The 27,315-nt window shown below is 40.5% G+C and overlaps 1 protein-coding gene across 4 annotated transcripts in view; it reads left to right on the top strand.

Moving 5' to 3' along the window:
- LIFR (LIF receptor subunit alpha) overlaps positions 1–27,315 on the top strand; it is a 91,748-nt gene that overhangs the window by 10,829 nt on the left and 53,604 nt on the right. For all 4 annotated transcript variants that reach the window (XM_036846780.1, XM_036846777.1, XM_036846781.1 and 1 more), the window contains 3 exons: positions 22,472–22,632; positions 24,285–24,399; positions 26,834–26,970. In XM_036846780.1, coding sequence (XP_036702675.1) covers positions 22,491–22,632; positions 24,285–24,399; positions 26,834–26,970 — 394 coding nt within the window. In that variant the 5' untranslated portion in view covers positions 22,472–22,490. The remainder of the gene's footprint in view (positions 1–22,471; positions 22,633–24,284; positions 24,400–26,833; positions 26,971–27,315) is intronic.

Below are 27,315 nucleotides of genomic sequence, written 5' to 3'. Positions count from 1 at the left end.
AGGTTGGCATCATCGATTAATTAGCACCGTTTGAGTAGCATTGATCACGTGGTGAAAGAGCCCCCTTCACTCTTTTTTATACAACCTTCATCTTGCTCATAAACATCTTTCAGACGTCAGGAAAGGTCTTGTTCAGAGCCAGATACTTCATGTCTGATTCTGATGCTGGCTTTCCCAGTTCATTGGCCTTGTCAAGTTGGGGGTGAGGTGGGGCTGGGGTACATTGGATTAGGGTCCCTTTCCTAATGCGTTCTGTAATCTTATCCAGGATCAACGTCAGGCTCACATGTTTCTAGTCTGTAGAATCTGCTGTCTTGATAGGATGCCCATTTCCAAGATAGTTTTGACAAATGACAGTTATTTCAGGTTCTGTTGTATTTTTCATTCTCTGTTCCATCTTATGTAGAAGACTCAAATAAATGTTAAGTGGATGCTGTACTTCCACATACTTAGAAGACCTTGTAACCCTGGTCAAATGCTAAAGATTTTATTTTAGTTTTTGTTTTTTTTGAGAAGCATTTGTATTCTAAAATGATGCTTAGGATTTTGAGATCTGGGATGGAATAATATGACCAATCAAGAAAAGGCCATTCAGTGGGGCTTCCTTGGTGGTGCAGTGGTTAAGAATCTGCCTGCCAATGCAGGGGACACGGGTTCGAGCCCTGTTCCGGGAAGATCCCACATGCCGCGGAGCAACTAAGCCCTTGCACCACAACTACTGAGCCTGCGCTCTAGAGCCCGCGAGCCACAACTATTGAGCCCGCGTGCCACAACTACTGAAGCCTGCGTGCCTAGAGCCCGTGCCTCACAACAAGAAAAGCCACCGCAGTGAGAGCCCGCACACCGCAACGAAGAGTAGCCCCCCTCGCCGCAACTAGAGAAAGCCCGCGCGCAGAAACAAAGACCCAGTGCAGCCAAAAATAAATAAATAAATAAATAAATAAATAAATAAATATATTAAAAGAAAGAAAAAGCCATTCGAATTCTTTTGGAGAACAGAACTTTCAGATTCCAGCACTAAAGAATGTTAAAACATTCAGGCACATTTTGGTCAATATCTGTGCCCTGAAATATATGTCTTCAAACAGTTTATATTTTGAGATTATTTCAACAGCAAGAGAAGAATTTTTTCACGCCCATACATTTTGAAACAGGTTGTTAACTGGCACCCCAAGAATTCTATTGGGCCTGCAAATGTGTTTTGTTTGACCCACATACTGTTTTTTTGAAAAATTGGAATTAGTTGCCAGCATTTAAAAATAAGGTGATTTCACATTAAAGAAAAAAAAAAACCCTGCATTTCTGGCTCTTTTTGAAAACCTTGAAAGTCTGTGATTACACTGGGCGCATGTTCCTAACCGGTGGTAATACAAGAGTTAGGCGCTAGCTGGAGGCCGCCCACCACAGCCCTCCCGTCCTCCTCACTGCGTTTCCTGCGGCCAGCGTCACCCCCTTCATCGGCCTGGCCCTCGGGGGATGTCTGGGCTTACACCTGCTGAGTCAAGAGCTAACCAGTCGGAAGTGTACTTTGAGTTTGGAGGAGAACAGTAAGATGGTAGCTGTTTGCTGTTTTGTTTCCTGACATCGACTGCCTGAATTACTTAATTTGTCCTACTGTGATGGTTGGAAGGGCTTGGTAAAGCAAGTGGTATTTCTGCCCGGAACGGCACTCAGCTGGGCAGGGTCGGGGGAGCAGCATTCCTGCTCACGTCCTAGATATCCGAGTTCATAGATGTGACAAGCAAGGTGTCCTGAGAAGAAAACAGCTATAAATTTCTTATGACATTTAAAGTGGGGCAAGTAGGCCCTGGGTCATACCTGTGTGGTTTTAGAGATGTGAGGGGATTTGCCCGAGGTCTCATGCCTGCCACCCAGTCAGTGGTGGAATAGGGACTGGATCCCTGGATTCCTGACTCCGCTTCACTGAGTTTTCTGCTCCACGTTTTTCAGTTTAGTGTAATAGTCTAGAGATGAGATTTATAGCCAGATCTGGATTTAAATACAAGTTCGGCCCCTGTCTAGCCGCTGGACCTCAAGTAAGCCTCAAAAACCTCTCTGTGCCTTGTGTTCTGTGTTATAAAAAGGGGGACAATAATGATATGGACCTCCATAGGGTAGTTATAGGGATTAAAATCCAATATTGCGTTTAAAGAACTTAAAACAGTGCCTTGCCTGTAATAAACAATATGTAAACAGTGCATGGTATCTCAAAAATAGTATTTATGAATTCTGTATTATGGTAAACTTAGCTAAAACCAGCATTTCAGTCACTCAAAACTATTACATAATTATCAATTTTTTTCCTCTTAGAGTTTAGAAAGGGCATTAAGGATAGTTTTACTCCATCTATTTTGTAAAAAGCCTCCAGCAATTTGACCCAATATTGGTTTTTTATTCATAAATTTATCTATAGCAAACAGGTGCATTCAAAAGTATAGCATTCAACTTTCTCTCAGAATGTAAAGAAATAACTGGGTGTTATCAAAATATTTTAAGTCCTTACCAAAGATGTCATTTGGATGGATTTGTTTAATTCACTAAATGAATGTGGAATATGTAGTGCATATAAAGCCCTCTTAGATGCAGGAATGTTGGAAAGACAAATCTCTGCTGTTAGGGAACTTATAATTAATGGGATACGAGAGTGGGAGGGAGGGAAAGAATAATCTTTGTAATACTTGGTGTGATATGATAAATGACCAACGTGGAGATTCACCACAGTGCAGCAGAAACATGAAGAGACCACCAGTATCTGGACGTGATGGTCTTTGAGAGAGCCAAGAGGCAGAGCTGCCCCAAGCACAGGAGTAGAGGGGTAGTTGGTGTGACAGCCTCCAGACATTACGCCTGGAGTTTGGATGAATGATGAGACTTAGATGGAGATGCTGCTCAGAGCCAGGTGAGTCATTGTGGAAGATAGACTGTGGGAGGCCCCTGCCAGAGGCCATGGGATGAATTAAGTATTGATGTGAACGACCTATGCCAGAGATGCTGATGAGGGCCTGCCAGAGCAGTGGGAATGGAAGTAGGGGTAGGTTCTAGGGCAGAGAGTCAAGGTGTGTTTTGGAGGTAGAACTGGTGAGTAGGTGGGAGGGGTGAGAAGGAGGAGTACTTGAGTGGGACACAGGAGAGACTGGTGCCATGAATGGAGATGGGCTTGTCAAGGGGCAGGATTGGAAGAGAAGGTGAGTTTATTTTGCACATGTGGAGTTTTTTGAGAAATCTGTGAAATATCTCAGTGGATATGTAGCATCAAAATATTTTGTCAGAGCAGAAGCAAGAAGAACTACAGTCCTGAAGCCTATGAAACTCAAACCACACTCACAGAAAGATAGACAAGATGAAAAGGCAGAGGGCTATGTACCAGATGAAGGAACAAGATAAAACCCCAGAAAAACAACTAAATGAAGTGGAGATAGGCAACCTTCCAGAAAAAGAATTCAGAAGAATGATAGTGAAGATGATCCAGGACCTCAGAAAAAGAATGGAGGCAAAGATCGAGAAGATGCAAGAAATGTTTAACAAAGACCTAGAAGAATTAAAGAACAAACAAACAGATGAACAATACAATAACTGAAATGAAAAATACACTAGAAGGAATCAATAGCAGAATAAATGAGGTAGAAGAACATATAAGTGACCTGGAAGACAGAATGGTGGAATTCACTGCTGCAGAACAGAATAAAGAAACAAGAATGAAAAGAAATGAAGACAGCCTAAGAGACCTCTGGGACAACATTAAATGCAACAACATTCGAATTATAGGGGTCCCAGAAGGAGAAGAGAGAGAGAAAAGACCGGAGAAAATATTTGAAGAGATTATAGTCAAAAACTTCCCTAACATAGGAAAGAAAACAACCACCCAAGTCCAGGACGGGCAGAGAGTCCCATACAGGATAAACCCAAGGAGAAACACGCCGAGACACGTAGTAATCAAATTGGCAAAAATTAAAGACAAAGAAAAATTATTGAAAGCAGCAAGGGAAAAACGACAAATAACATACAAGGGAACTCCCATAAGGTTAACAGCTGATTTCTCAGCAAAAACTCTACAAGCCAGAAGGAAGTGGCATGACATATTTAAAGTGATGAAAGGGAAGAACTTACAACCAAGGTTATTCTACCCAGCAAGGTTCTCCTTCAGATTTGATGGAGAAATCAAAAGCTTTACAGACAAGCAAAAGCTAAGAGAATTCAGCACCACCAAACCAGCTCTACAACAAATGCTAAAGGAACTTCTCTAAGTGGGAAACACAAGAGAAGAAAAGGACCTACAAAAACAAACCCAAAACAATTAAGAAAATGGCAATAGGAACATACATGTAGATAATTACCTTAAACGTGAATGGATTAAATGCTCCATCCAAAAGACACAGGCTCGCTGAACGGATACAAAAACAAGACCCATCTATATGCTGTCTACAAGAGACCCACTTCAGACCTAGGGACACATACAGAGTAAAAGTGAGGGGATGGAAAAAGATATTCCATGCAAATGGAAATCAAAAGGAAGCTGGAGTAGCAATACTCATATCAGATAAAATAGACTTTAAAATAAAGAATGTTACAAGAGACAAGGAAGGACACTACATAATGATCAGGGGATCAATCCAAGCAAAAGATATAACAATTATAACATATATATGCACGCAACATACGAGCACCTCAATACATAAGGCAACTGCTAACAGCTATAAAAGAGGAAATCGACAGTAACACAATAATAGTGGGGGACTTTAACACCTCACTTACACCAATGGACAGAACGTCCAAAATGAAAATAAATAAGGAAACAGAAGCTTTACATGACACAACAGACCAGATAGATTTAATTGATATTTATAGGACATTCCATCTAAAAACAGCAGATTACACTTTCTTCTCAAGTGCACACGAAACATTCTACAGGATAGATCATATCTTGGATCACAAATCAAGCCTCAGTAAATTTAAGAAAATTGAAATCATATCAAGCATCTTTTCTGACCACAATGCTATGAGATTAGAAATCAATTACAGGGAAAAAACGTAAAAAACACAAACACATGGAGGCTAAACAATACATTACTAAATAACCAAGAGGTCACTGAAAAAATCAAAGAGGAAATCAAAAAATACCTAGAGACAAATGACAATGAAAACACAACGAACCAAAACCTATGGGATGCAGCAAAAGCAGTTCTAAGAGGGAAGTTTATAGCAGTATAATCCTACCTCAAGAAACAACAAACATCTCAAATAAACAATCTAACCTTACACTTAAAGGAACTAGAGAAAGAAGAACAAACAAAACCCAAAGTTAGCAGAAGGAAAGAACTCATAAAGATCAGAGCAGAAATAAATGAAATAGGAACAAAGAAAACAATAGCAAAGATCAATAAAATTAAAAGCTGGTTCTTTGACAAGATAAACAAAATTGATAAACCATTAACCAGACTCATCAAGAAAAAGAGGGAGAGGACTCAAATCAATAAAATTAGAAATGAAAAAGGAGAAGTTACAACAGACACCGCAGAAATACAAAGCATCCTAAGAGACTACTACAGGCAACTCTATGCCAGTAAAATGGACAACCTGGAAGAAACGGACAAATTCTTAGAAAGGTATAACCTTCCAAGACTGAAGCAGGAAGAAATAGAAAATATGAACAGACCAATCACAAGTAATGAAATTGAAACTGTGATTAAAAATCTTCCAACAAACAAAAGTCCAGGACCAGACGGCTTCACAGGTGAATTCTATCAAACATTTAGAGAAGAGCTAACACCCATCCTTCTCAAACTCTTCCAAAAAATTGCAGAGGAAGAAACACTCCCAAACTCATTCTATGAGGCCACCATCACCCTGATACCAAAACCAGAGAAAGATACTACAAAAAAAGAAAATTACAGACCAATATCACTGATGAATATAGATGCAAAAATCCTCAACAAAATACTAGCAAACAGAATCCAACAACACATTAAAAGGATCATACACCATGATCAAGTGGGATTTATCCCAGGGATGCAAGGATTCTTCAATATACGCAAATCAATCAATGTGATACACCATATTAACAGACTGAAGAATAAAAACCATATGATCATCTCAATAGATGCAGAAAAAGCTTTTGACAAAATTCAACACCCATTTATGATAAACACTCTCCAGAAAGTGGGCATAGAGGGAACCTACCTCAACATAATGAAGGCCATATACAACAAACCCACAGCAGACATCATTCTCAATGGTGAAAGACTGAATGCATGTCTTCTAAGATCAGGAGCAAGACAAGGATGTCCACTCTCACCGCCATTATTCAACATAGTTTTGGAAGTCCTAGCCACGGCAATCAGAGAAGAAAAAGAAATAGAAGGAATACATATTGGAAAAGAAGAAATAAAACTATCACTGTTTACAGATGACATGATACTATACATAGAAAATCCTAAAGATGCCACCAGAAAACTACTAGGGCTAATCAATGAATTTGGTAAAAGTTGCAGGATACAAAACTAATGCACAGAAATCTCTTGCATTCATATGCACTAATGATGAAAAATCTGAAAGAGAAATTAAGGAAACACTCCCATTTACCACTGCCACAAAAAGAATAAAATACCTAGGAATAAACCTACCTAGGGAAACAAAAGACCTGTATGCAGAAAACAATAAGACACTGATGAAAGAAATTAAAGATGATACAAACAGATGGAGAGATATACCATATTCTTGGATTAGAAGAATCAATATTGTGAAAATGACTATATTACCCAAAGCAATCTACAGATTCAGTGCAATCCCTATCAAATTACCAATGGCATTTTTTACAGAACTAGAACAAAAAATCTTAAAATTTGTATGGAGACACAAAAGACCCCAAATAGCTAAAGCAGTCTTGAGGGAAAAAAATGGAGCTGGAGGAATCAGATTCCCTGACTTCAGACTATACTACAAAGCTACAGTAATCAAGACAATATGGTACTGGCACAAAAACAGAAACATAGATCAGTGGAACAAGTTAGAAAGCCCAGAGATAAACCCACGCACCTATGGTCAACTAATCTATGACAAAGGAGGCAAAGATAGACAATGGAGAAAAGACAGTCTCTTCAATAAGTCGTGCTGGGAAAACTGGACAGCTACATGTAAAAGAATGAAATTAGAACACTCCCTAACACCATACACAAAAATAAACTCAAAATGGATTACAGGGGGCTTCCCTGGTGGTGCAGTGGTTGAGAATCTGCCTGCTAATGCAGGGGACATGGGTTCGCGCCCTGGTCTGGGAGGATCCCACATGCCGCGGAGCGACTGGGCCCGTGAGCCACAACTACTGAGCCTGCGCGTCTGGAGTCTGTGCTCTGCAACAGGAGAGGCCGCAGAGGTGAGGGGCCCGCGCATCGCGATGAGGAGTGGCCCCCGCTTGCCGCAACTAGAGGGAGCCCTCGCACAGAAACGAAGACCCAACACAGCCAAAAAAATAAATTAAAAAAAAAAATGGATTACAGACCTAAATGTAAGACCAGACACTATAAAACTCTTAGAGGAAAACATAGGAAGAACACTCTTTGACATAAATCACAGCAAGATCTTTTTTGATCCACCTCCTAGAGTAATGGAAATAAAAACAAAAGTAAACAAATGGGACCTGATGACACTTCAAAGCTTTTCCACAGCAAAGGAAACCATAAACAAGACGAAAAGACGATCCTCAGAATGGGAGAAAATATTTGCAAAGGAATCAATGGACAAAGGATTAATCTCCAAAATATATAAACAGCTCATGCAGCTCAACATTAAAAAAACATACAACCCAGTCCAAAAATGAGCAGAAGACCTAAATAGACATATCTCCAAAGAAGACATACAGATGGCCAAGAAGCGGACGAAAAGCTGCTCAACATCACTAATTATTAGAGAAATGCGAATCAAAACTACATGAGATATCACTTCACACCAGTTAGAATGGGAATCATCAGAAAATCTACAAAGAACAAATGCTGGAGAGGGTGTGGAGAAGAGGGAACCCTCTTGCACTGTTGGTGGGAATGTAAATTGATACAGCCACTATGGAGAACAGTATGGAGGTTCCTTAAAAAACTAAAAATAGAATTACCATGTGATCCAGCAATCCCACTACTGGGCATATAACCAAAGAAAACCATAATTCAAAAGGACACATGCACCCCAATGTTCACTGCAGCACTATTTACAATAGCCAGGACATGGCAGCAACCTAAATGGCCATCGACAGACAAATGGATAAAGAAGATGTGGTACATATACACAATGGAATATTATTCAGCCATAAAAAGGAACGTAATTGGGTCATTTGTAGAGACATGGATGGATCTAGAGACTGTCATACTGAGTGAAGTAAGTCAGAAAGAGGAAAATATCGTATATTAAGGTATATATGTGAAACCTAGAAAAATGGCACAGATGAACCGGTTTGCAGGGCAGAAATCGAGACACAGATGTAGAGAACAAACATATGGACACCAGGGGGGGAAAATGGTGGGGGTGGGGGGTTGGTGGTGTGATGAATTGGGAGATTGGGATTGACACGTATACATGAATATGTACAAAATGGATAACTAATGAGAACCTGCTGGATAAAAAAAATAAAATAAAAAATAAACAAATTTTTTAAATGTATATTTTGTCATTCCTGAAGGACCTTATTTGAGTGGATTTGTGCAGATAAGCAAGGAATTGTCCAGTAGATGGTTAATCAGTAACTGGGAAGATACCTGGAAATATGTATTTAGAAGTCATCAGTTATAAGTGATGGTTAAAGCCACAAGAGTAGAGGATGCTGTTCAGTGAAGGAATGTGGGGTGAAGGAGCAGTGGGTTATTGGAGTTCCACCAAGGAAGTTGAGAAGGAATGGGGTCCTAATGGCATCTCAAGTCAGTGGAGGAAGGATTGGGTTATTTAATAAAAAGTGTTGGGACAAGTGGTAGCATTTGGTGGGGAGAGGGGAAAGCTGGGCCCCTGACTCTTATTGTTCACCAGAATTAATTTTATATGCATTAAACCTTAAAATGTTAAAAGGCTTAATTGTACTTGAAGACAATATAGGTGACAATTTATGAAATCTTCACATGAGAAAGAAGTTTATGGTCAGAAACTATAAAGGACAAAACTGAGAAATCTGACTTAAGGAAAGTCAAACAAAAACTTCGCTAGAAAGTAAGAGAACAAACTGGGAAATATATTTGCAATGTATATAACACAGTTAATATGCACATTGTGATATTTCTTTCTAATTGAGCAGTAAGGAACAGATTAATGCCTAATTAAAAAGGTAGACAAAAGATAGAATAAGCAGTGTACAAATAAAGCATTGTAAATCACCAATGAACATGAAAATGTATTTTGATTACATAAGCAAGGAAATGAGATTTATGGCTAACAGTTGGACGATTAAAATTAAAAAGAAAAAAAAAAGATAACCCTTGATAGTAGAGAGTGTAGGGAAGTGTGGACTGGGGAATGGAGCTGTTCCTGGTTCTTTTTGAAGGTGAGCTTTTATCATGCTTTCTTTCATGTTAAAAATCTCTTGACATGTTTTTAAAAAAGAAGGAATGTTCTTCAGGTCATTTCTTTACTATAATAGTAGAGTGTTTCATCTCTGTGATAGAAGGAAGAAACAAGTTCATTTGTCTGATAGACGCTTGTTGACATTTCTTGAAGGCTGTTGAAGTCACTCCTATTATAGCAGAGCTGAGGTGAGACCTGAGTGGATAGATGTCCCTCTTCAGTGGGGTGGGGCTTCCAGGGGCCTCTGAAAGATGGGAACCGTTGGCGAGTGGAGAATATGGGTGGGTGGAAAGGGCCATTCGCTGGAGCTGTGGTTTAAGGAGAGGCCTGAGGCCTGTGGGAGTGAGGAGGTTTGGGGAGTCACCGGTCTTCAGCTGTACTGTGGAGGGCATGGAGGCAGACCGTTGGTGGCCCCTGGAAGGGCCTGGTCTTCCAGGCAGAGCAGGGACTTGATGCTGGAGCAGCAGGGGCCTTCGAAGGGTTGTAAGCACTTGAGTGATGTGCTCCAATTTGTTATGATATGCTGAAGTTGATAAGGAACAGGCTCTTGAGTGAACAGGGAGGTCCTCGCTGGAATGATGACCAAAACTGACAGAGAGGAATGTCAGGATCCCGAGAAGCAAAAAATCTGGATGACAGTGTATAAAAAATTCCTAGGACATTCAGAAAAAACATAAGCTAGATTCTTATAACATAGCAAAGGTTGAATTTCAGTATTATTCTCCTGCATGTACAAGGCGGACTAAAATATGATACTGGAATCCCTAAGCACTTGAACTATCCTCTCATTTAATTCCCAAACTTTCGTGGTTCATAGTGTCCTTAGTGTTTCATTAATGTTTTTCTTTTGTTTTTTGTTTTTTATTTTTAATACAGCAGGTTCTCATTAGTTATCCATTTGATACACATCAGTGTATACATGTCAATCCCACTCTCCCAATTCATCACACCACCACCCCGACCCCCCGCCGCTTTCCCCCTTGGTGAACATATGTTTGTTCTCTACATCTGTGTCTCAATTTCTGCCCTGCAAACCGGTTCATCTGTACCATTTTTGCAGGTTCCACATACATGCGTTAATATACAATATTTGTTTTTCTCTTTCTGACTTACTTCACTCTGTATGACACTCTCTAGATCCAGCCACGTCTCTACAAATAACCCAATTTCGTCCCCTTTGATGGCTGAGTAATATTCCATTGTGTATATGTACCACATCTTCTTTATCCATTCATCTGTCGATGGCCATTTAGGTTGCTGCCATGTCCTGGCTATTGTAAATAGTGCTGCAGTGAACATTGGGGTGCATGTGTCCTTTTGAATTATGGTTTTCTCTGGGTATATGCCCAGTAGTGGGATTGCTGGATCACATGGTAATTCTATTTTTAGTTTTTTAAGGAACCTCCATACTGTTCTCCATAGTGGCTGTATCAATTTACATTCCCACCAACAGTGCAAGAGGGTTCCCTCTTCTCCACACCCTCTCCAGCATTTGTTCTTTGTAGATTTTCTGATGATTCCCATTCTAACTGGTGTGAAGTGATATCTCATGTAGTTTTGATTCGCATTTCTCTAATAATTAGTGATGTTGAGCAGCTTTTCATGCGCTTCTTGGCCATCTGTATGTCTTCTTTGGAGAAATGTCTATTTAGGTCTTCTGCTCATTTTTGGACTGGGTTGTATGTTTTTTTAATGTTGAGCTGCATGAGCTGTTTATATATTTTGGAGATTAATCCTTTGTCCATTGATTCCTTTGCAAATATTTTCTCCCATTCTGAGGATCGTCTTTTCGTCTTGTTTATGGTTTCCTTTGCTGTGGAAGAGCTTTGAAGTGTCATCAGGTCCCATTTGTTTACTTTTGTTTTTATTTCCATTACTCTAGGAGGTGGATCAAAAAAGATCTTGCTGTGATTTATGTCAAAGTGTGTTCTTCCTATGTTTTCCTCTAAGAGTTTTATAGTGTCTGGTCTTACATTTAGGTCTGTAATCCATTTTGAGTTTATTTTTGTGTATGGTGTTAGGGAGTGTTCTAATTTCATTCTTTTACATGTAGCTGTCCAGTTTTCCCAGCACGACTTATTGAAGAGACTGTCTTTTCTCCATTGTCTATCTTTGCCTCCTTTGTCATAGATTAGTTGACCATAGGTGCGTGGGTTTATCTCTGGGCTTTCTAACTTGTTCCACTGATCTATGTTTCTGTTTTTGTGCCAGTACCATATTGTCTTGATTACTGTAGCTTTGTAGTATAGTCTGAAGTCAGGGAATCTGATTCCTCCAGCTCCATTTTTTTCCCTCAAGACTGCTTTAGCTATTCGGGGTCTTTTGTGTCTCCATACAAATTTTAAGATTTTCTTGTTCTAGTTCTGTAAAAAATGCCATTGGTAATTTGATAGGGATTGCACTGAATCTGTAGATTGCTTTGGGTAATATAGTCATTTTCACAATATTGATTCTTCTAATCCAAGAATATGGTATATCTCTCCATCTGTTTGTATCATCTTTAATTTCTTTCATCAGTGTCTTATTGTTTTCTGCATACAGGTCTTTTGTTTCCCTAGGTAGGTTTATTCCTAGGTATTTTATTCTTTTTGTGGCAGTGGTAAATGGGAGTGTTTCCTTAATTTCTCTTTCAGATTTTTCATCATTAGTGCATATGAATGCAAGAGGTTTCTGTGCATTAGTTTTGTATCCTGCAACTTTTACCAAATTCATTGATTAGCCCTAGTAGTTTTCTGGTGGCATCTTTAGGATTTTCTATGTATAGTATCATGTCATCTGTAAACAGTGATAGTTTTATTTCTTCTTTTCCAATATGTATTTCTTCTATTTCTTTTTCTTCTCTGATTGCCGTGGCTAGGACTTCCAAAACTATGTTGAATAATAGCAGTGAGAGTGGACATCCTTGTCTTGCTCCTGATCTTAGAAGACATGCATTCAGTCTTTCACCATTGAGAATGATGTCTGCTGTGGGTTTGTCGTATATGGCCTTCATTATGTTGAGGTAGGTTCCCTCTATGCCCACTTTCTGGAGAGTGTTTATCATAAATGGGTGTTGAATTTTGTCAAAAGCTTTTTCTGCATCTATTGAGATGATCATATGGTTTTTATTCTTCAGTCTGTTAATATGGTGTATCACATTGATTGATTTGCGTATATTGAAGAATCCTTGCATCCCTGGGATAAATCCCACTTGATCATGGTGTATGATCCTTTTAATGTGTTGTTGGATTCTGTTTGCTAGTATTTTGTTGAGGATTTTTGCATCTATATTCATCAGTGATATTGGTCTGTAATTTTCTTTTTTTGTAGTATCTTTCTCTGGTTTTGGTATCAGGGTGATGGTGGCCTCATAGAATGAGTTTGGGAGTGTTTCTTCCTCTGCAATTTTTTGGAAGAGTTTGAGAAGGATGGGTGTTAGCTCTTCTCTAAATGTTTGATAGAATTCACCTGTGAAGCCATCTGGTCCTGGACTTTTGTTTGTTGGAAGATTTTTAATCACAGTTCCAATTTCATTACTTGTGATTGGTCTGTTCATATTTTCTATTTCTTCCTGCTTCAGTCTTGGAAGGTTATACCTTTCTAAGAATTTGTCCGTTTCTTCCAGGTTGTCCATTTTACTGGCATAGAGTTGCCTGTAGTAGTCTCTTAGGATGCTTTGTATTTCTGCGGTGTCTGTTGTAACTTCTCCTTTTTCATTTCTAATTTTATTGATTTGAGTCCTCTCCCTCTTTTTCTTGATGAGTCTGGTTAATGGTTTATCAATTTTGTTTATCTTGTCAAAGAACCAGCTTTTAATTTTATTGATCTTTGCTATTGTTTTCTTTGTTCCTATTTCATTTATTTCTGCTCTGATCTTTATGAGTTCTTTCCTTCTGCTAACTTTGGGTTTTGTTTGTTCTTCTTTCTCTAGTTCCTTTAAGTGTAAGGTTAGATTGTTTATTTGAGATGTTTGTTGTTTCTTGAGGTAGGATTATACTGCTATAAACTTCCCTCTTAGAACTGCTTTTGCTGCATCCCATAGGTTTTGGTTCGTTGTGTTTTCATTGTCATTTGTCTCTAGGTATTTTTTGATTTCCTCTTTGATTTTTTCAGTGACCTCTTGGTTATTTAGTAATGTATTGTTTAGCCTCCATGTGTTTGTGTTTTTTACGTTTTTTCCCTGTAATTGATTTCTAATCTCATAGCATTGTGGTCAGAAAAGATGCTTGATATGATTTCAATTTTCTTAAATTTACTGAGGCTTGATTTGTGATCCAAGATATGATCTATCCTGTAGAATGTTTCGTGTGCACTTGAGAAGAAAGTGTAATCTGCTGTTTTTAGATGGAATGTCCTATAAATATCAATTAAATCTATCTGGTCTGTTGTGTCATGTAAAGCTTCTGTTTCCTTATTTATTTTCATTTTGGACGTTCTGTCCATTGGTGTAAGTGAGGTGTTAAAGTCCCCCACTATTATTGTGTTACTGTCGATTTCCTCTTTTATAGCTGTTAGCAGTTGCTTTATGTATTGAGGTGCTTCTATGTTGGGGGCATATATATGTATAATTGTTATATCTTTTGCTTGGATTGATCCCCTGATCATTATGTAGTGTCCTTCCTTGTCTCTTGTAACATTCTTTATTTTAAAGTCTATTTTATCTGATATGAGTACTGCTTCTCCAGCTTTCTTTTGATTTCCATTTGCATGGAATACCTTTTTCCACCCTCTCACTTTAACTCTGTATGTGTCCCTAGGTCTGAAGTGGGTCTCTTGTAGACAGCATATGTATGGGTCTTGTTTTTGTATCCATTCAGCGAGCCTGTGTCTTTTGGTTGGAGCATTTAATCCATTCACGTTTAAGGTAATTATCTACATGTATGTTCCTATTACCATTTTCTTTATTGTTATGGGTTTGTTTTTGTAGGTCCTTTTCTTCTCTTGTGTTTCCCACTTAGAGAAGTTCCTTTAGCATTTGTTGTAGAGCTGGTTTGGTGGTGCTGAATTCTCTTAGCTTTTGCTTGTCTGTAAAGCTTTTGATTTCTCCATCGAATCTGAATGAGATCCTTGCTGGGTAGAGTAATCTTGGTTGTAGGTTCTTCCCTTTAATCACTTTAAGTACATCATGCCACTCCCTTCTGGCTTGTAGTGTTTCTGCTGAGAAATCAGCTGTTAACCTTATGGGAGTTCCCTTGTATGTTATTTGTCGTTTTTCCCTTGCTGCTTTCAGTAATTTTTCTTTGTCTTTAATTTTTGCCAATTTGATTACTATGTATCTCGGCGTGTTTCTCCTAGGGTTTATCCTGTATGGGACTCGTTGAACTTCCTGGACTTGGGTGGCTATTTCCTTTCCCATGTTAGGGAATTTTTCGACTCTTGTCTCTTCAAATATTTTCTCTGGTCCTTTCTCTCTCTCTTCTTCTGGGACCCCTATAATGCAAATGTTGTTGCATTTAATGTTGTCCCAGAGGTCTCTTAGGCTGTCTTCATTTCTTTTCATTCTTTTTTCTTTATTCTGTTCTGCATCAGTGAATTCCACCACTCTGTCTTCCAGGTCACTTATCCATTCTTCTGCCTCAGTTATTCTGCTATTGATTCCTTCTAGTGTATTTTTCGTTTCAGTTATTGTATTGTTCATCTCTGTTTGCTTGTTCTTTAATTCTTCTAGGTCTTTGTTAAACATTTCTTTCATCTTCTTGATCTTTGCCTCTATTCTTTTTCCGAGGTCCTGGATCATCTTCTCTATCATTCTGAATTATTCTTCTGGAAGGTTGCCTATCTCCACTTCATTTAGTTGTTTTTCTGGGGTTTTATCTTGTTCCTTCATCTGGTACATAGCCCTCTGCCTTTTCATCTTGTCTATCTTTCTGTGAATGTGGTTTTAGTTCCACAGGCTGCAGGATTGTAGTTTTTCTTGCTTCTGCTGTCTGTCCTCTCTTATTAATGTTCTTATAGTACCCCCAGGTCAAAAGAAATAACCTAACATTTCTTTTTATGAAATAGTAGGTCCAATCAAATTAATAAGTATTTATGACCTGACACTTTAGTAGCAGTTTGAGAAAATAATGCATATCAACGTAAAGGTAATAATATCTTTATTTTATTCTTAAAAAGCCACGTAGACGCACCTGTCTGGGTACTGCAAAGCTTCTCAAACCTTGGAAACAGATTGGGCCCTGCCACCCTTTTTTCCACCTCTACATTGATATTTGGTTTGTACTTGTGTTTTATCATGGCATCCAACAAGCCTTCCCTCCCACTTCACAAAGATATGACGTCATTGAGAGGAATGTGGCATGACCTAGTGTTGAAACCAAACTACCTTTAGCTAAAGGTTCTCATAGTGTTGGATAGATGTCACTGTGTTTCCTCTGAAATTTTAAAATGTACTGTGGTACCCCAGTTCATTTGCTTCTGTGCCTTGGGGCACCTTAGTGCATGGTTTGGGAACTACAGCTCGAACTTAGCTTCCCAGTGTTGGCAGTACTTGGGTTAGTGGTGAAGCCTGGCAATCAAAGCGTAGTGTGCAGACATATACATATTCATTTACGTCTTGGTATTCACTCACCTATCATCCAGCTTGAGCTTTGAGTGCTGAGTGCCAGGAGCTGTGCTTGGACACTGATGGGGGGTGGGGGGGGGAGGGGGAAATGCCTTACAGTGAACAGAGAGACAGCATTTCCTCTCAAGGAGCTTATAGTCTGTTGGAGGAATTACAGAATTGGGAAGAGATCAGCAGACTTTCTAGTAGGGGCAAGGTCGTCAATATTTTAGGTTTGCTGGCCTTGTAGTCTCTGTGGAAACTATTCAGTCCCAACATGGGGATGTGAAAGCAGCCTTGGGCAGTATGTAAACAAATGGGCGTGGCTTTGTTCTAGTAAAACTTTATTTACCAAAGCAGAGGTGGGTGAATCTGGCCCACAGGTCACAGTTTTTGCAACCCCTGTAATGGAGATGTAATTAAAGTGTCCTGGAAGCAGAAGAAGGTGCATCAGACCTTCGGGAACCGGAAGGTATCACAAAGGTGATAATGAGCTCTTCCTGACTCCCACCAGGAGTCTCCCAGGTGAATTGAGGAGAGGGTGGCAGAAAGGAGTACAGAGGGAACTCCAGGCAGAAGGGAAAACATGTGCAAATGTAAAGAGTCATGAAGGGGTCCGGCAGCTTGGAGAATGGAATCAATTTTAGTGTGACCTGGAATGAGATTGGAGGGGAGGCACAGGGCTTCTTTCCTGGGTTAAAACAGTTTCATGGATCATTTTTCTCATTTTTGGTTTTCTACCTCATTTTTTTGGTGAATCATGTCCTCTAGTAGTCTCCAGAGAATGGCTGCAAGGAAGAAATATCTTTTGAGATCTGGCATGTCTTTATAAAATGTATTTTATTCTCTCGCTTAATTAATAGTTTGAGTATAGAAGTCAAGCATGAAAGTAATTTTCACTCAGCTTTTGGAAGACGTTCTCTCTAGCTTTCAGTGCTACGAAGTCTGTGTTTTCCTCTCCTCCCTGCCTCCCCTCTCCTCCCCCAGAGTGTTTACTGACCACACACCCAGTGTCTCCCGTACACCCGTGGCCCGCTCTGGAGATAGCGCCGTCACCTTCCCCGTGTGACAGTAGAGGGTTCGTGGGGCTCACAGGGCAGTCGCAGAGTCCTGGCTCAGGGAGCTGCTCCCATGTTGCGCTCGTTCCTGGGCCCTGGGTGGGACCTCCCCCTCCCCCTCCCTGGAAGCTTTTCAGAGCTTCTTTTACGCAGTTATTACGTGCTGTATTGTGGAAGGAGTCTTTTTAAATTCATTGTGCTGGGTACTTGGTGGCATCTTTTAGGACTAGATTTTTGCGGTTGAATATGGATTCTGTGTATGTTCTTGTTATTGCAGTTGTCTCTTAATCAGTCTCCTTTAAACACCACTTCCTTCAAGCTTCTCTCTTCCTTCACACCTTTACGTCTCCCTGCACAGTCCAGTCTCCATCTGCCTTCCCAGGCTGAGCTTTCCAGTCCAGCCAAGTTGGGGTTTTCCACAGGTACATCTCCCATTTTACTTAAATCCCCACACTTCACTTTAACAATGCAATAGAGTCTACCTACTGCAAAGTTTCTGTTCCTAGAGAGCATTCTTCAGAGGGCAGTGCTTGAGGAACTTAAGCTCTTGTGAGTAGGCGGGTAGGAGTGGGGAGTGGAATTAGGAGAGTGGTTGCTGATCAGAGTTTTTTAATGATTTTTATGTTCCCTAACAGAAAACAGTGAGGAAGGAAAAAAAAAAAGGGACACTAAGGAGGATGGGAATCGGCAGTAGGACACTGTCTGCTTTCCCACCTGGTTGCTCGGGGTGACCACCCAGGCACCTCCTCTCCTGTAGGCTCAGTGAACTACTTGCACATTTATTTTGCTGTGCGGTGATTAAGCAGCTTTTCTCCTTCCAGTGTTTCATTCCTTTGTGTGTTAATGACAAGGAAGTTATTTCACTGTGGTGACAAGAATAGAGGCTCGGAATAAAGATGCTTTGGGTCGTCTTTACTCACCTCTCTCTGCCTGAGCAGTTGTTTCTCAAGCCCCCTTCCAGGCCGGAGTAGATTCTCACCAGCAGAATGCACTCACTCACTCTCTGTCATGTTCCTGCTCCCTCTCTGCCCACCTGTCTCCCCTCCACCCCCCAAAAAGAGAAAACAAACATAACAACTAAACAAAATACATCAGGACTGCAGTTTCTGGCACTCTTCTGCCTTTAGCTTTACTTTTCTCCACTCTTTTTTCTAACTACTGTATCCTCAGCAGAAAGGTCCAGAACCTCACGTAGCCTAGAGGCAGAAATCTCAAAGCCGATGAGAAAGCAAACAGAGCACCTGTGTGGCCACTTTCAAGGGAGGGACCATGCTTATATGGTTGGTGGCCGAGCTCTGCACGCTGGGCCCCGGCCGCTCAGACGCCTAAGACAGAGGGCAGGATACACGCAAAGACACAAGAACTAACAAGCAAAAGACAGATTTTTTCTTTGTGCTCAACAATTTTATACATTGATTCTGCATGATCAGTTTTCCTAAACTGAAGGTTTTATTGACATTTTTGAATCCTTTAAAATAATTACATTGAGGAGGTTACGAACCTGGTAGCCCTTGGGCAGTCTGAAGGCGTATTTTGTTTGGCCTTTAGAATGTATAAAAAATATGAGTTAGTTGCTTATGTTTACAGATTTGAGTATTTCATGTAAAATCCCAGATTTCTACCTAGTCTTGAAAAAGAAGAAAATCTGGCAAAACAAGGCCCATTGCTGCCACCTTTAGAGCAGGTGGCTGTCCCCACCAAGGACACAGGGCTCCGGTTGACACCTGCCTGAGTAGTTTCTTCCCTGTCTCACCCCTTTAGAAATTTACATTTGCATTCTTCTGGTGTCAAAAGGCAGCTACTCTAATTTTGAAAATTAGCTCCTGAAATTTGATAAAAATGTGCTTTCCTCTAAAGAATAAGCCATTGGTGGGAAAAAAGTAAGTTCTGACAATGCATCTATCGGGAGGGAGCAGGGACGAGTTTTGTGGGTCCCTGTTTTCCTGGAGGTGCACCGGAGGGCTCTGTCCATGTATTGTTCCAGCCTCAAATAAGTCCATTTGCTAGAGAGGTCAGAGCTATTAGAGCATAATATAATACGGCCTAAGGACTTGCTCAAAGTCGTCTGTGTCAATGTTATAACAACAAAGTCCTCTTTATCATCTTGCCTGTTTTCAGTTAAGCTGGCCTTGGCGACAGTGCCATTGATTCTTCTGTTCCCGAGCACCCCACCCTGACCCTCGCAGACCTGCTCAGTCGTGTCCCTCCTGGGTGGGGCTGGCACTGCTGGCACAGTGCTGCTGGCACTGCTGCCCTTGTGCTTGTGCCTGCCAACAGGAATGGAATATCCCGCTTAACTTGGGGAAGTCTCTCCTAGGGACTCTGGGCAGAGCTTGCCTCTGTGCCACCCTGGTTGAGGCTGAAGCTGGGGAGGTGGGGGGGGTGGATTAAGTGATTTGCGCTCAGTCACACCGCTAATTGGTAACGGAGCCAGGATGAGGGCCTTAGTCCACAGTACCCAGTCCCGTGCCCATCCTCAGCCGCCTCCCTCCCCCACCTGCCGCTTCATGGGACACACTCTTTTCTAGACAACTGTAGACTTGTAGCGAGGGATTGTCTCATTTCAAGGTAATTCTTAGCCAGTCAGTGAATATGGTTTGTGATTATTTTAGTCATGGTTTGGTCATGTTTGGTCTCCTTTATTAAGTTATTCCTGTACACGCCACGTAATTCTATAACTTTAGCAATTGGCATTTTCGACATTCCATGAATACATTTTCATTTTAATAAGTAAGCTCGGCGAAACTGTGATTGACTAGGAAGTTATTCATCCAGAAAATCATTGTGAACACCTTTGAAATGTGTGCTTGTGCCTCGTGTATGTTTGGTTATGATCATTTGTGCTCTTTGGGATTCACTTCCCGGGTTTGTGGCAGGGCTCAGCAGCAGCCAGGCGGCCATCTTGCCGTTTGCTTTCACTGAGAAACATGTTTCTTGAATTCTCTTGTTAGGTTCCAGTTATTTAGATGTTCGATCACCTTTCCTTTTTCAAGTTCCTGTTTCTCATATTTCTTCTCACATTTTCTATTTCTGTCTTTTGTGTATTCTGAAAGATTACTCAATGTTTTATCTGTCATTAGAAATCTTTTACTATCAGCCAATGTATGTAATGTGTAAGAGTTATTTCTGATTATTCCTTTTTCATTGCATCCTCTTCTTGTTTTTATGACTATGCCATGCCTGCTCAGAGAGTACTATTTAGAGGTGATTTTCTTTTTGTTTTTTTTTGTTTTTTACTTTTCCTGTTTCTCACATTATCCCTATTTCCTCTGGGAGTAATTTTTATTTTCCTTTTGGTGATCCTGTTTATCCTGAATTTCTCTTCAATGATTTAGGCTTTCTTATATGTTTTATGATCCTTAGTCGTCTATTCCAATATAAAAATGAGGCAATATTAGGTCTGACAAGGAGTTTTCAGCACATTGGGAGGACTTGTTGTCTGGCAAGCTTCATTCAACAACAGTGGATGCGAACATCATTACTCGGAGGAATCCCTCAGGGTCAGGTGTGGAAGGCTTTCCTCTTTGACACCCATGTCTTTGTTAGCTGCTCTGTGTCCTCAACAATTCTTTTATGTTCTGTAGGGAGAACACTTCTGTTGGGAGTGGGGTGTAGGAGCATGTCAGAGTTGACTTCTATAAACAAATCTTGGAATCCTTGAGCTTCAGCCCCATGAATCACTGCATCCTCCTTTACACACGCACAGAGGATTTAAGTGGCACCATATCCATCCAGTATTGTTTTTCCACCAAATCTAGTAGTCATATTTGCCTTCTCTCTTCTCCCTATACCTCACATAATACACAAAGTACACTTATAGCACGTATATGTTGTTGGCACTATTCCAAGTGCTTTGCATATATTTACTCATTTAATCTTCACAACAAACTTATGAGAAAAATAGTCATCCCTACTTTACAGATGGGGAAACCGAGGTACAGAGCAGTTAAGGTTACACAGTAGGTGCAAAAGCTGGGATTCAGAGCCTGTCTGTGTTTTTAACCACCACTCTGTCCTGCCTATAATGGATTGATAAGACCCTCCATTTCTTGTACAGATCCTGAATCTGACCACCTATCACCACCTCTGCTCTTGAAAACCTTAGCAGAGGGTCCTCACCACTGATTATTTCATTTGGACTATGGTTCCCCTGCCTCTCTTCTCCCCTAGAGTCTGTTCTCCATGTAGCAGCTAGAGAAATCTTCCCAAAGTGCAGATCGGATCATGGATGTCCCCTGATTAAAACACTCCAGTGGCTGCTGCTCATCTCGACCTGTTAAAGCCCTTGTCCTTTTGATGACCAAAGGCCCTCTGTGGCCTGGCCAGCCCACCTCCTCTCAGCCCCCCTTCCTGACCTTTGAACCTGGTAAGCTGTCCTTGTCTTAGGGTCCTTGTATTTGCTCTTGCTACTCTTTCCCTGATCTTACCATGGCAGTCTTATCATCAGTCAGATCCCAGCTCAGATGGTGGACCTTCACTCACACACTCTCGTGCACATTGACTTACTCTAGATTTTGAAGTTCGTATCAGGACCTTACTTGTTTATGTATGTGTCTCTAGAACTAGCGTCTAAGCTCCTTGAGGGCAGGGACTTCGTCTAGCTCGGTGTTGCACCCTTAGTGCCTGGAGGAGGGCCTGGCACTCGCTAGGCTGATGGGTATGTTGGGCTGAACAATGCCTCCCTCCGCTGCAGCCCCTCCCTACCACCCGCCAGATGCAGTCACCGCTCGTCTGCACGCTCTCAGTTTTCAACAGAAATGTGTTGAAATCTCTCGTCTGCTGATAGTCCCTTCCCTGTTATAGTTGTTGAAGTGTTTGTTACACTTTAGTCATTTGTATGTCATTGTCAATATTTTTGTCACATCTGCAATCCCCCATATGTGATTAATGACCCTAAATTTTTCTTTAAACTATTTAAATTTATATAAAATAGAAACTTAATATCACAGTGTACATGGAAAAGAAAACCAACATTACTTGTCATAAATAGGTGACTATAAAAGTTAATATATACTAATTAAAATTAAAAATGCCATTTCACATATCAGTTAAAATTGTCAAAACCTCAGTTTTATGCACTGCTTTTCTATACTCTAGCAGTACTGGAGTGTTGATAACTATGTGCTCAGTTATAATCTTGAATTTGAAGCCTATCCTGACCCTATAATGGATCCCGGAGCAACAGCTGTGTCCGATTGTCACATCTCCTAAAGCCGGGGTAGCTGAGTCCGGTGTCTCCGTGGCTTTAATGTGCAGCATGTTTTGGTATTTGTCGGTATCCATTTTCAATGTTGATGTGCACAGGATAAGGAGTGTCCTTGGACCAGTTTGAACACCATTTGAAATTCTTCTCCTCATGCAGAACTGACTACATTGCACAGATGATGGACATTTCCTTATATTTGAAACGACCATCCCGGATGGGGGACAGTAAAAGAATGAGGATGACTTCAAATTTCCAGTGGCTGTTATTAACAGTTCTTCTTCTATATTTAATGAATCAAGTAAACAGCCAGAAGAAAAGTAAGTGCATCAGAGTCAGAGAAAATGAACTGATTGCAATGTCATTACTGTTTTGATTAAGAAGCGATCTTGAGACTTTATTGAACCCTTCAGGTTGTGGTTAAAATCCATTTCTATGTCATTTTTTTTTTTAATGTACTTCTAGTTTCTTTTAAAAAGGCCCGTAAAGGTATATCTAAGTATTCATTTCCCATTAAAAGATTAAGGTATAACTTCCATACAGTAAAATTCACCCTTTTAGGATAAAGTTCTGTGAGTTTTGACAGATGCATACAGACATGTATCCACCTGCACAATCAAGATACAGACCAGTCCGTCATTCCAGAAAATGCCCCTGCTCCTCTGCTGTCAGCCTCCCATCCCCACCTGCAGCCAACACTTGTCTATTTTCTGTCTGTAATTTTGCCTTTCAGAATGTCACATAAATGAAATCCAGATATCTGCTTTAAGAAATATATGATTTGTTTTCCTTTTATTTAAAAACGTTAAGAATGTTTGTAGGTGTAATCTAGCTTGCTCTATAAAGAACATTTTCATCCTTCTGCCTCTGAGTTTAGTTTTTATATTATTTCCATAATTAAAGAGATCTTCTCTTTTCCCCCCAAATTACTACTAAATAACTTTATTATGATTACTAATGATTTCTAATGTGTTTCTAATGTTTTTGTTTTCTGTCTTACATAAATAGCTTTATAATTCATTGCTGTAGTGAATAGCATACCAATCACATGTAAAAATTAAAGAAAAAACCTTTTTAATAGACATTTATATAGAGAATCTGAGATAGAATACCTTTTTCACACTCTAATTGCTTTTCCCCTCCCTCTCTCCCTCTTTTCCTTCCTTCCTTTTGTTCTCCCTCTTTCCCTCCCTCAAGTCCTCTCCTTTCTTTCTTTTCATTGTCTTTTTAGAATGACAGTTTTTCATTGTATAGTGCTTATGTATTCCATGATCTAATGTTATTTTATAGATGTGAGTAAATACTATTAGGACTGTAATCTTCTGAATTATTTGTTACTTTTCAGTTGTTTAGGCCTACACAAAATATATATTTTTCAGAGACTCATGTGAGTTTATTACTGTTTATGTGATGTGCTTCATAAAAATCTAAAGATTGGCTATGGGATTTCTGTGTAGGTGGCAGGCTGGTAACAAGCTGTGAAGCACTAGTAGTTAGGAGTGCTTAGAAGCTGTGTTTGTGGCATAGGAGATACATAGTTTTTACTTAAAGTCTTAGAGGTATTTTTTTTTTTAATTTACCTTTTTGCAAATGGGGTCACTGGAGACTAAAATTCTCCCAGGCGCTCTCTTGGTCCCTTCATTGAATCCATATAGTCACTCCCTCTGTTTATCTTAGTTGTCTGGAAGTGGAATTTTTGAGAGAGGCCTAACCCCTAAGTGGTCTCGTGGTTGACCCACTTTCATCAGTTTACTCACTAGCTTTTTTAAACCAAAGCTACAAAAAGAAATATAAAACCAGTCACCTCCTGTGACTGCAGGTTCATCTCTGCATGAAGAACATGGGCCTTCTGCAGACACATATGCTTGTACTGATGGCTGGGGACAGTTTGACTTGTTGACTTTTACAGTGCAGTTAAATTAATAAGCATTTTGTGTGTGTGTGTGTGTGTGTTTTGTTTCTCCTTCTCCAGGGACTCCTCGTGATTTGAAGTGTATAACTAACAATTTACAAGTGTGGGACTGTTCTTGGAGAGCACCCTCTGGAGCAGGCCATGGTGCTGCTTATGAAGTTTGCTTTGAAAACGGGTAATGGAAATACTTTGGTTAATTTATAGTTATAATCTAAAGGTTCTTTGTCTTTAATTTTAGAATATAAAGATTTTATTCTGGAAATTTTTAAAAGAAATTTTAAATCTTAGCTCTCTATTTTCTAAAAATCTGAATCTTACTTCAGTCAGGATGGAAACAAACCCTTCTCCTGGCCACAACTTTGATTCTTTTATCGTGTGAATGTTGAGTATGGGAAACACTTCTCATGGGCTGTGGATTCTGATCGTCTGTGGGGAAGTTTTACTGGTCTATCCTAAACCAGTGCCTACCTGTATCAATGAAGTTCAAGTTTTGACTCTGCCCAACAGAAAATGTCAGTAATAGACAGGCATTTACTGTCATGTAAAAGGTCTGGAGTGGGTGGTTCAAGGCCAACGTGGGTGCACATGGCCATGAGAGGCCCAGGTTCCTCTTTTTCATGCTACTCAGCCATCTTGAGTGTGTGATCTCGTTGTTCAAGATGATGCTTCAGGAGTGGCTGTCACGTCTGCCTTCCAGAAAGCAGGAAGGAGATGGTTTTCTTTAGGAAGACTTCTCAGAAGTCCCGTACAACACCTCTGCTTACATCTCATTGGCAGAACTTAGTCCAGTGGCTAAACTTATTTGCATAAGAGGCTAGGTGATGTGTTCTCATAGCTGATGGCAATGTACTCGGATAAACCTGGGGCAGTGTTACTAAGGAAAGCGGGGAAGTGGACATTAGGAGGCAAGTGGCAGGTTCCATCACACTGCCTTACCCTCTCAGGTAATCTTGGAGTGGCTGCAAGTCCTGGAGCTTGCAGTGGAAGCCTTCGGGCTGTCTGCAAGCCAGAACACTCTCCTTGCTTCTCCCTAACCCCAGCGGGGCTCTGAGTTGTTTAGCAACGCCAGAGAAGTTCAGTGCAGAGCTCCAAGCACGAGTGTGCTGATAAGTGGTCCTAATGTAAATTGACATAAATGTGGATTTAAATACACTCAGATTTTTTTCCCAGTCGGTGTACATTTGTTGAACATTAGTCTAAGTGTGATGGTAATTTATCAGCCAGGACGAGCTTGGTTTTATTGCAGAAAAAACCCTCGAATCTTATGTCCTTATTTTCTGCAGTGAAAATAAAGGATTACTCCCGCTTGTGTTTTGTGTCTCTCTTGGGGTCAGCTGGCATCTCTGCCCCTTTTCCCTCCCTCAGGGCCACAGGCCAGGGGGCCCTCATCTCCCAGTGCACCAGGACGGGAGGGGAGCAGAGCCTGCCTGGCTTTTAGAGCCTTCCCGGCTTTTAGAAACTGTGACCTTCACTCATTTTCTCTACAAATAACATCACATGGCCATGCCTTGCTTCAGAGGAGCAGGGAAGTGCAATCCTCCTGTGAATCCAGAAGGGGAGAATCCGAAAAATCTGGTAAATAGCACTACTGACTACTGCAGGCCCCACAGGGAAGAAGTTATCCTGGCTCCAGGAGTTCACGAGAAGCAGATCATAACGATGCTGTGGGTTAAGTGCTGATGCTAATTGTCTGTGATGGTCTGAGGCAGCGTTGACTAAGGAGTGCAGGTCCAGAGAGGCTGTCAGAAGCGTGGTGGTGGAGTAGGAATACTCAGTTTTCTCGGCAGAAATAGGACAGAAAGGCATTCCAACCTGAGAGAATATTGGGTACAATGGTATCAATGTATGAAAAAGCATGATTTAGAGAATTCGGGTGGTTTTGTGCTGCTGGCATGTAAAGAAACCTCACACGTGAGGTTAGCCAACCCTTTCAAGTCCTCAGTCCTAAATTCACTTAGGAATGTGAAGAGGCCTGTGCGGCACAGGGTGGTGATACAGGAGGCACCCAAAGTCCTTTTGCTTGAATTAAATTTTATGGGAAATTAGAAACGTACGTGAATAACAAAGCGCGTAAACATGCTCTGTAAAGATACAGAGGGCCATGGAACCACAGGAGAAAAATTCACTTTTGTCTGAGAGGTAATGGGTGGTAACTAGAAGCACTTTGAAAGCGGAGCTGATGAGAACATGAGAATGTTTTGTACGAGTGACCCATGAGGCAAGACAGAGGAGCAGACAAGCTGGTGGAAGTCTCACTGATGGGGACCCTGTAGTGGTCGGTCCAGAAGGGGGGTGTGGGGGGCAGGGTGTGTGCAAAGGCAGGGTTGGGCGGGGTTTGAAGGCCATGCTAAAGCCCTAAGTTTCTTGATAGAATTGTCTCTGCTTACTCTCTTGACTTTCTGATACAGTCTGGTTATTTTTCCTACCACCACATTGATGGACTTACCATTTACCTCGCTTTTTTGCAGTCTTAAAATGGGATATAACCTGTCATATTTTTGTATACAAAAGAACAAAATATTTTCCAGTGGATTTTTTGTTAATCAAGTTTTTATGAAAATTGTGCTCAATTTTATCTGCTAATTAAAATTTGATTTCTTATATTGCAGGTCCCATTCTTGTTATCGATTGGAGAAAAATATTAAACTCCCAGCTCTTTTACCTGGTGATCATGAAATAACAATAAATCCTTTACACGATTTTGGAAATTTTATAAGTAAATTCACACTAAATGAAAAAAACGTTTGTAAGTATTTGAAAAGAAAATTGATTTGAAAATAACTCAGAATGGTGCCTTTGTTAGTACTGTGCTGCTTTATATTTGACAGAAATTTACCATTCTTTTATATCTTTTGTTAAACTAATATTCTCATTTACCCAGCGACCATACTTCCAATTGTGGAGCATAGCCAAGATCAAGATGGAAGCAAACTCTTCCTCTGGTCAGTCAAATAGACGTCACACAAGTTAAGGTCCTTCCCACGGTTGGATTCTCTTCTCCTACCCCTCTACTTTGTTGATTCCTGCATGCCTTTCAGAATTCCTCAGCCATCCCTAGGAAATAGTCTTTGACCATCCCCTCCCAGAGGAG

Source organism: Balaenoptera musculus, chromosome 3 (assembly GCF_009873245.2).
Source record: "Balaenoptera musculus isolate JJ_BM4_2016_0621 chromosome 3, mBalMus1.pri.v3, whole genome shotgun sequence".
In the NCBI taxonomy this organism is placed as follows: Eukaryota; Metazoa; Chordata; class Mammalia; order Artiodactyla; family Balaenopteridae; genus Balaenoptera; species Balaenoptera musculus.
Note: the sequence above shows the minus strand (reverse complement) of the source record. Positions and strands in the feature narration are given on the sequence as shown.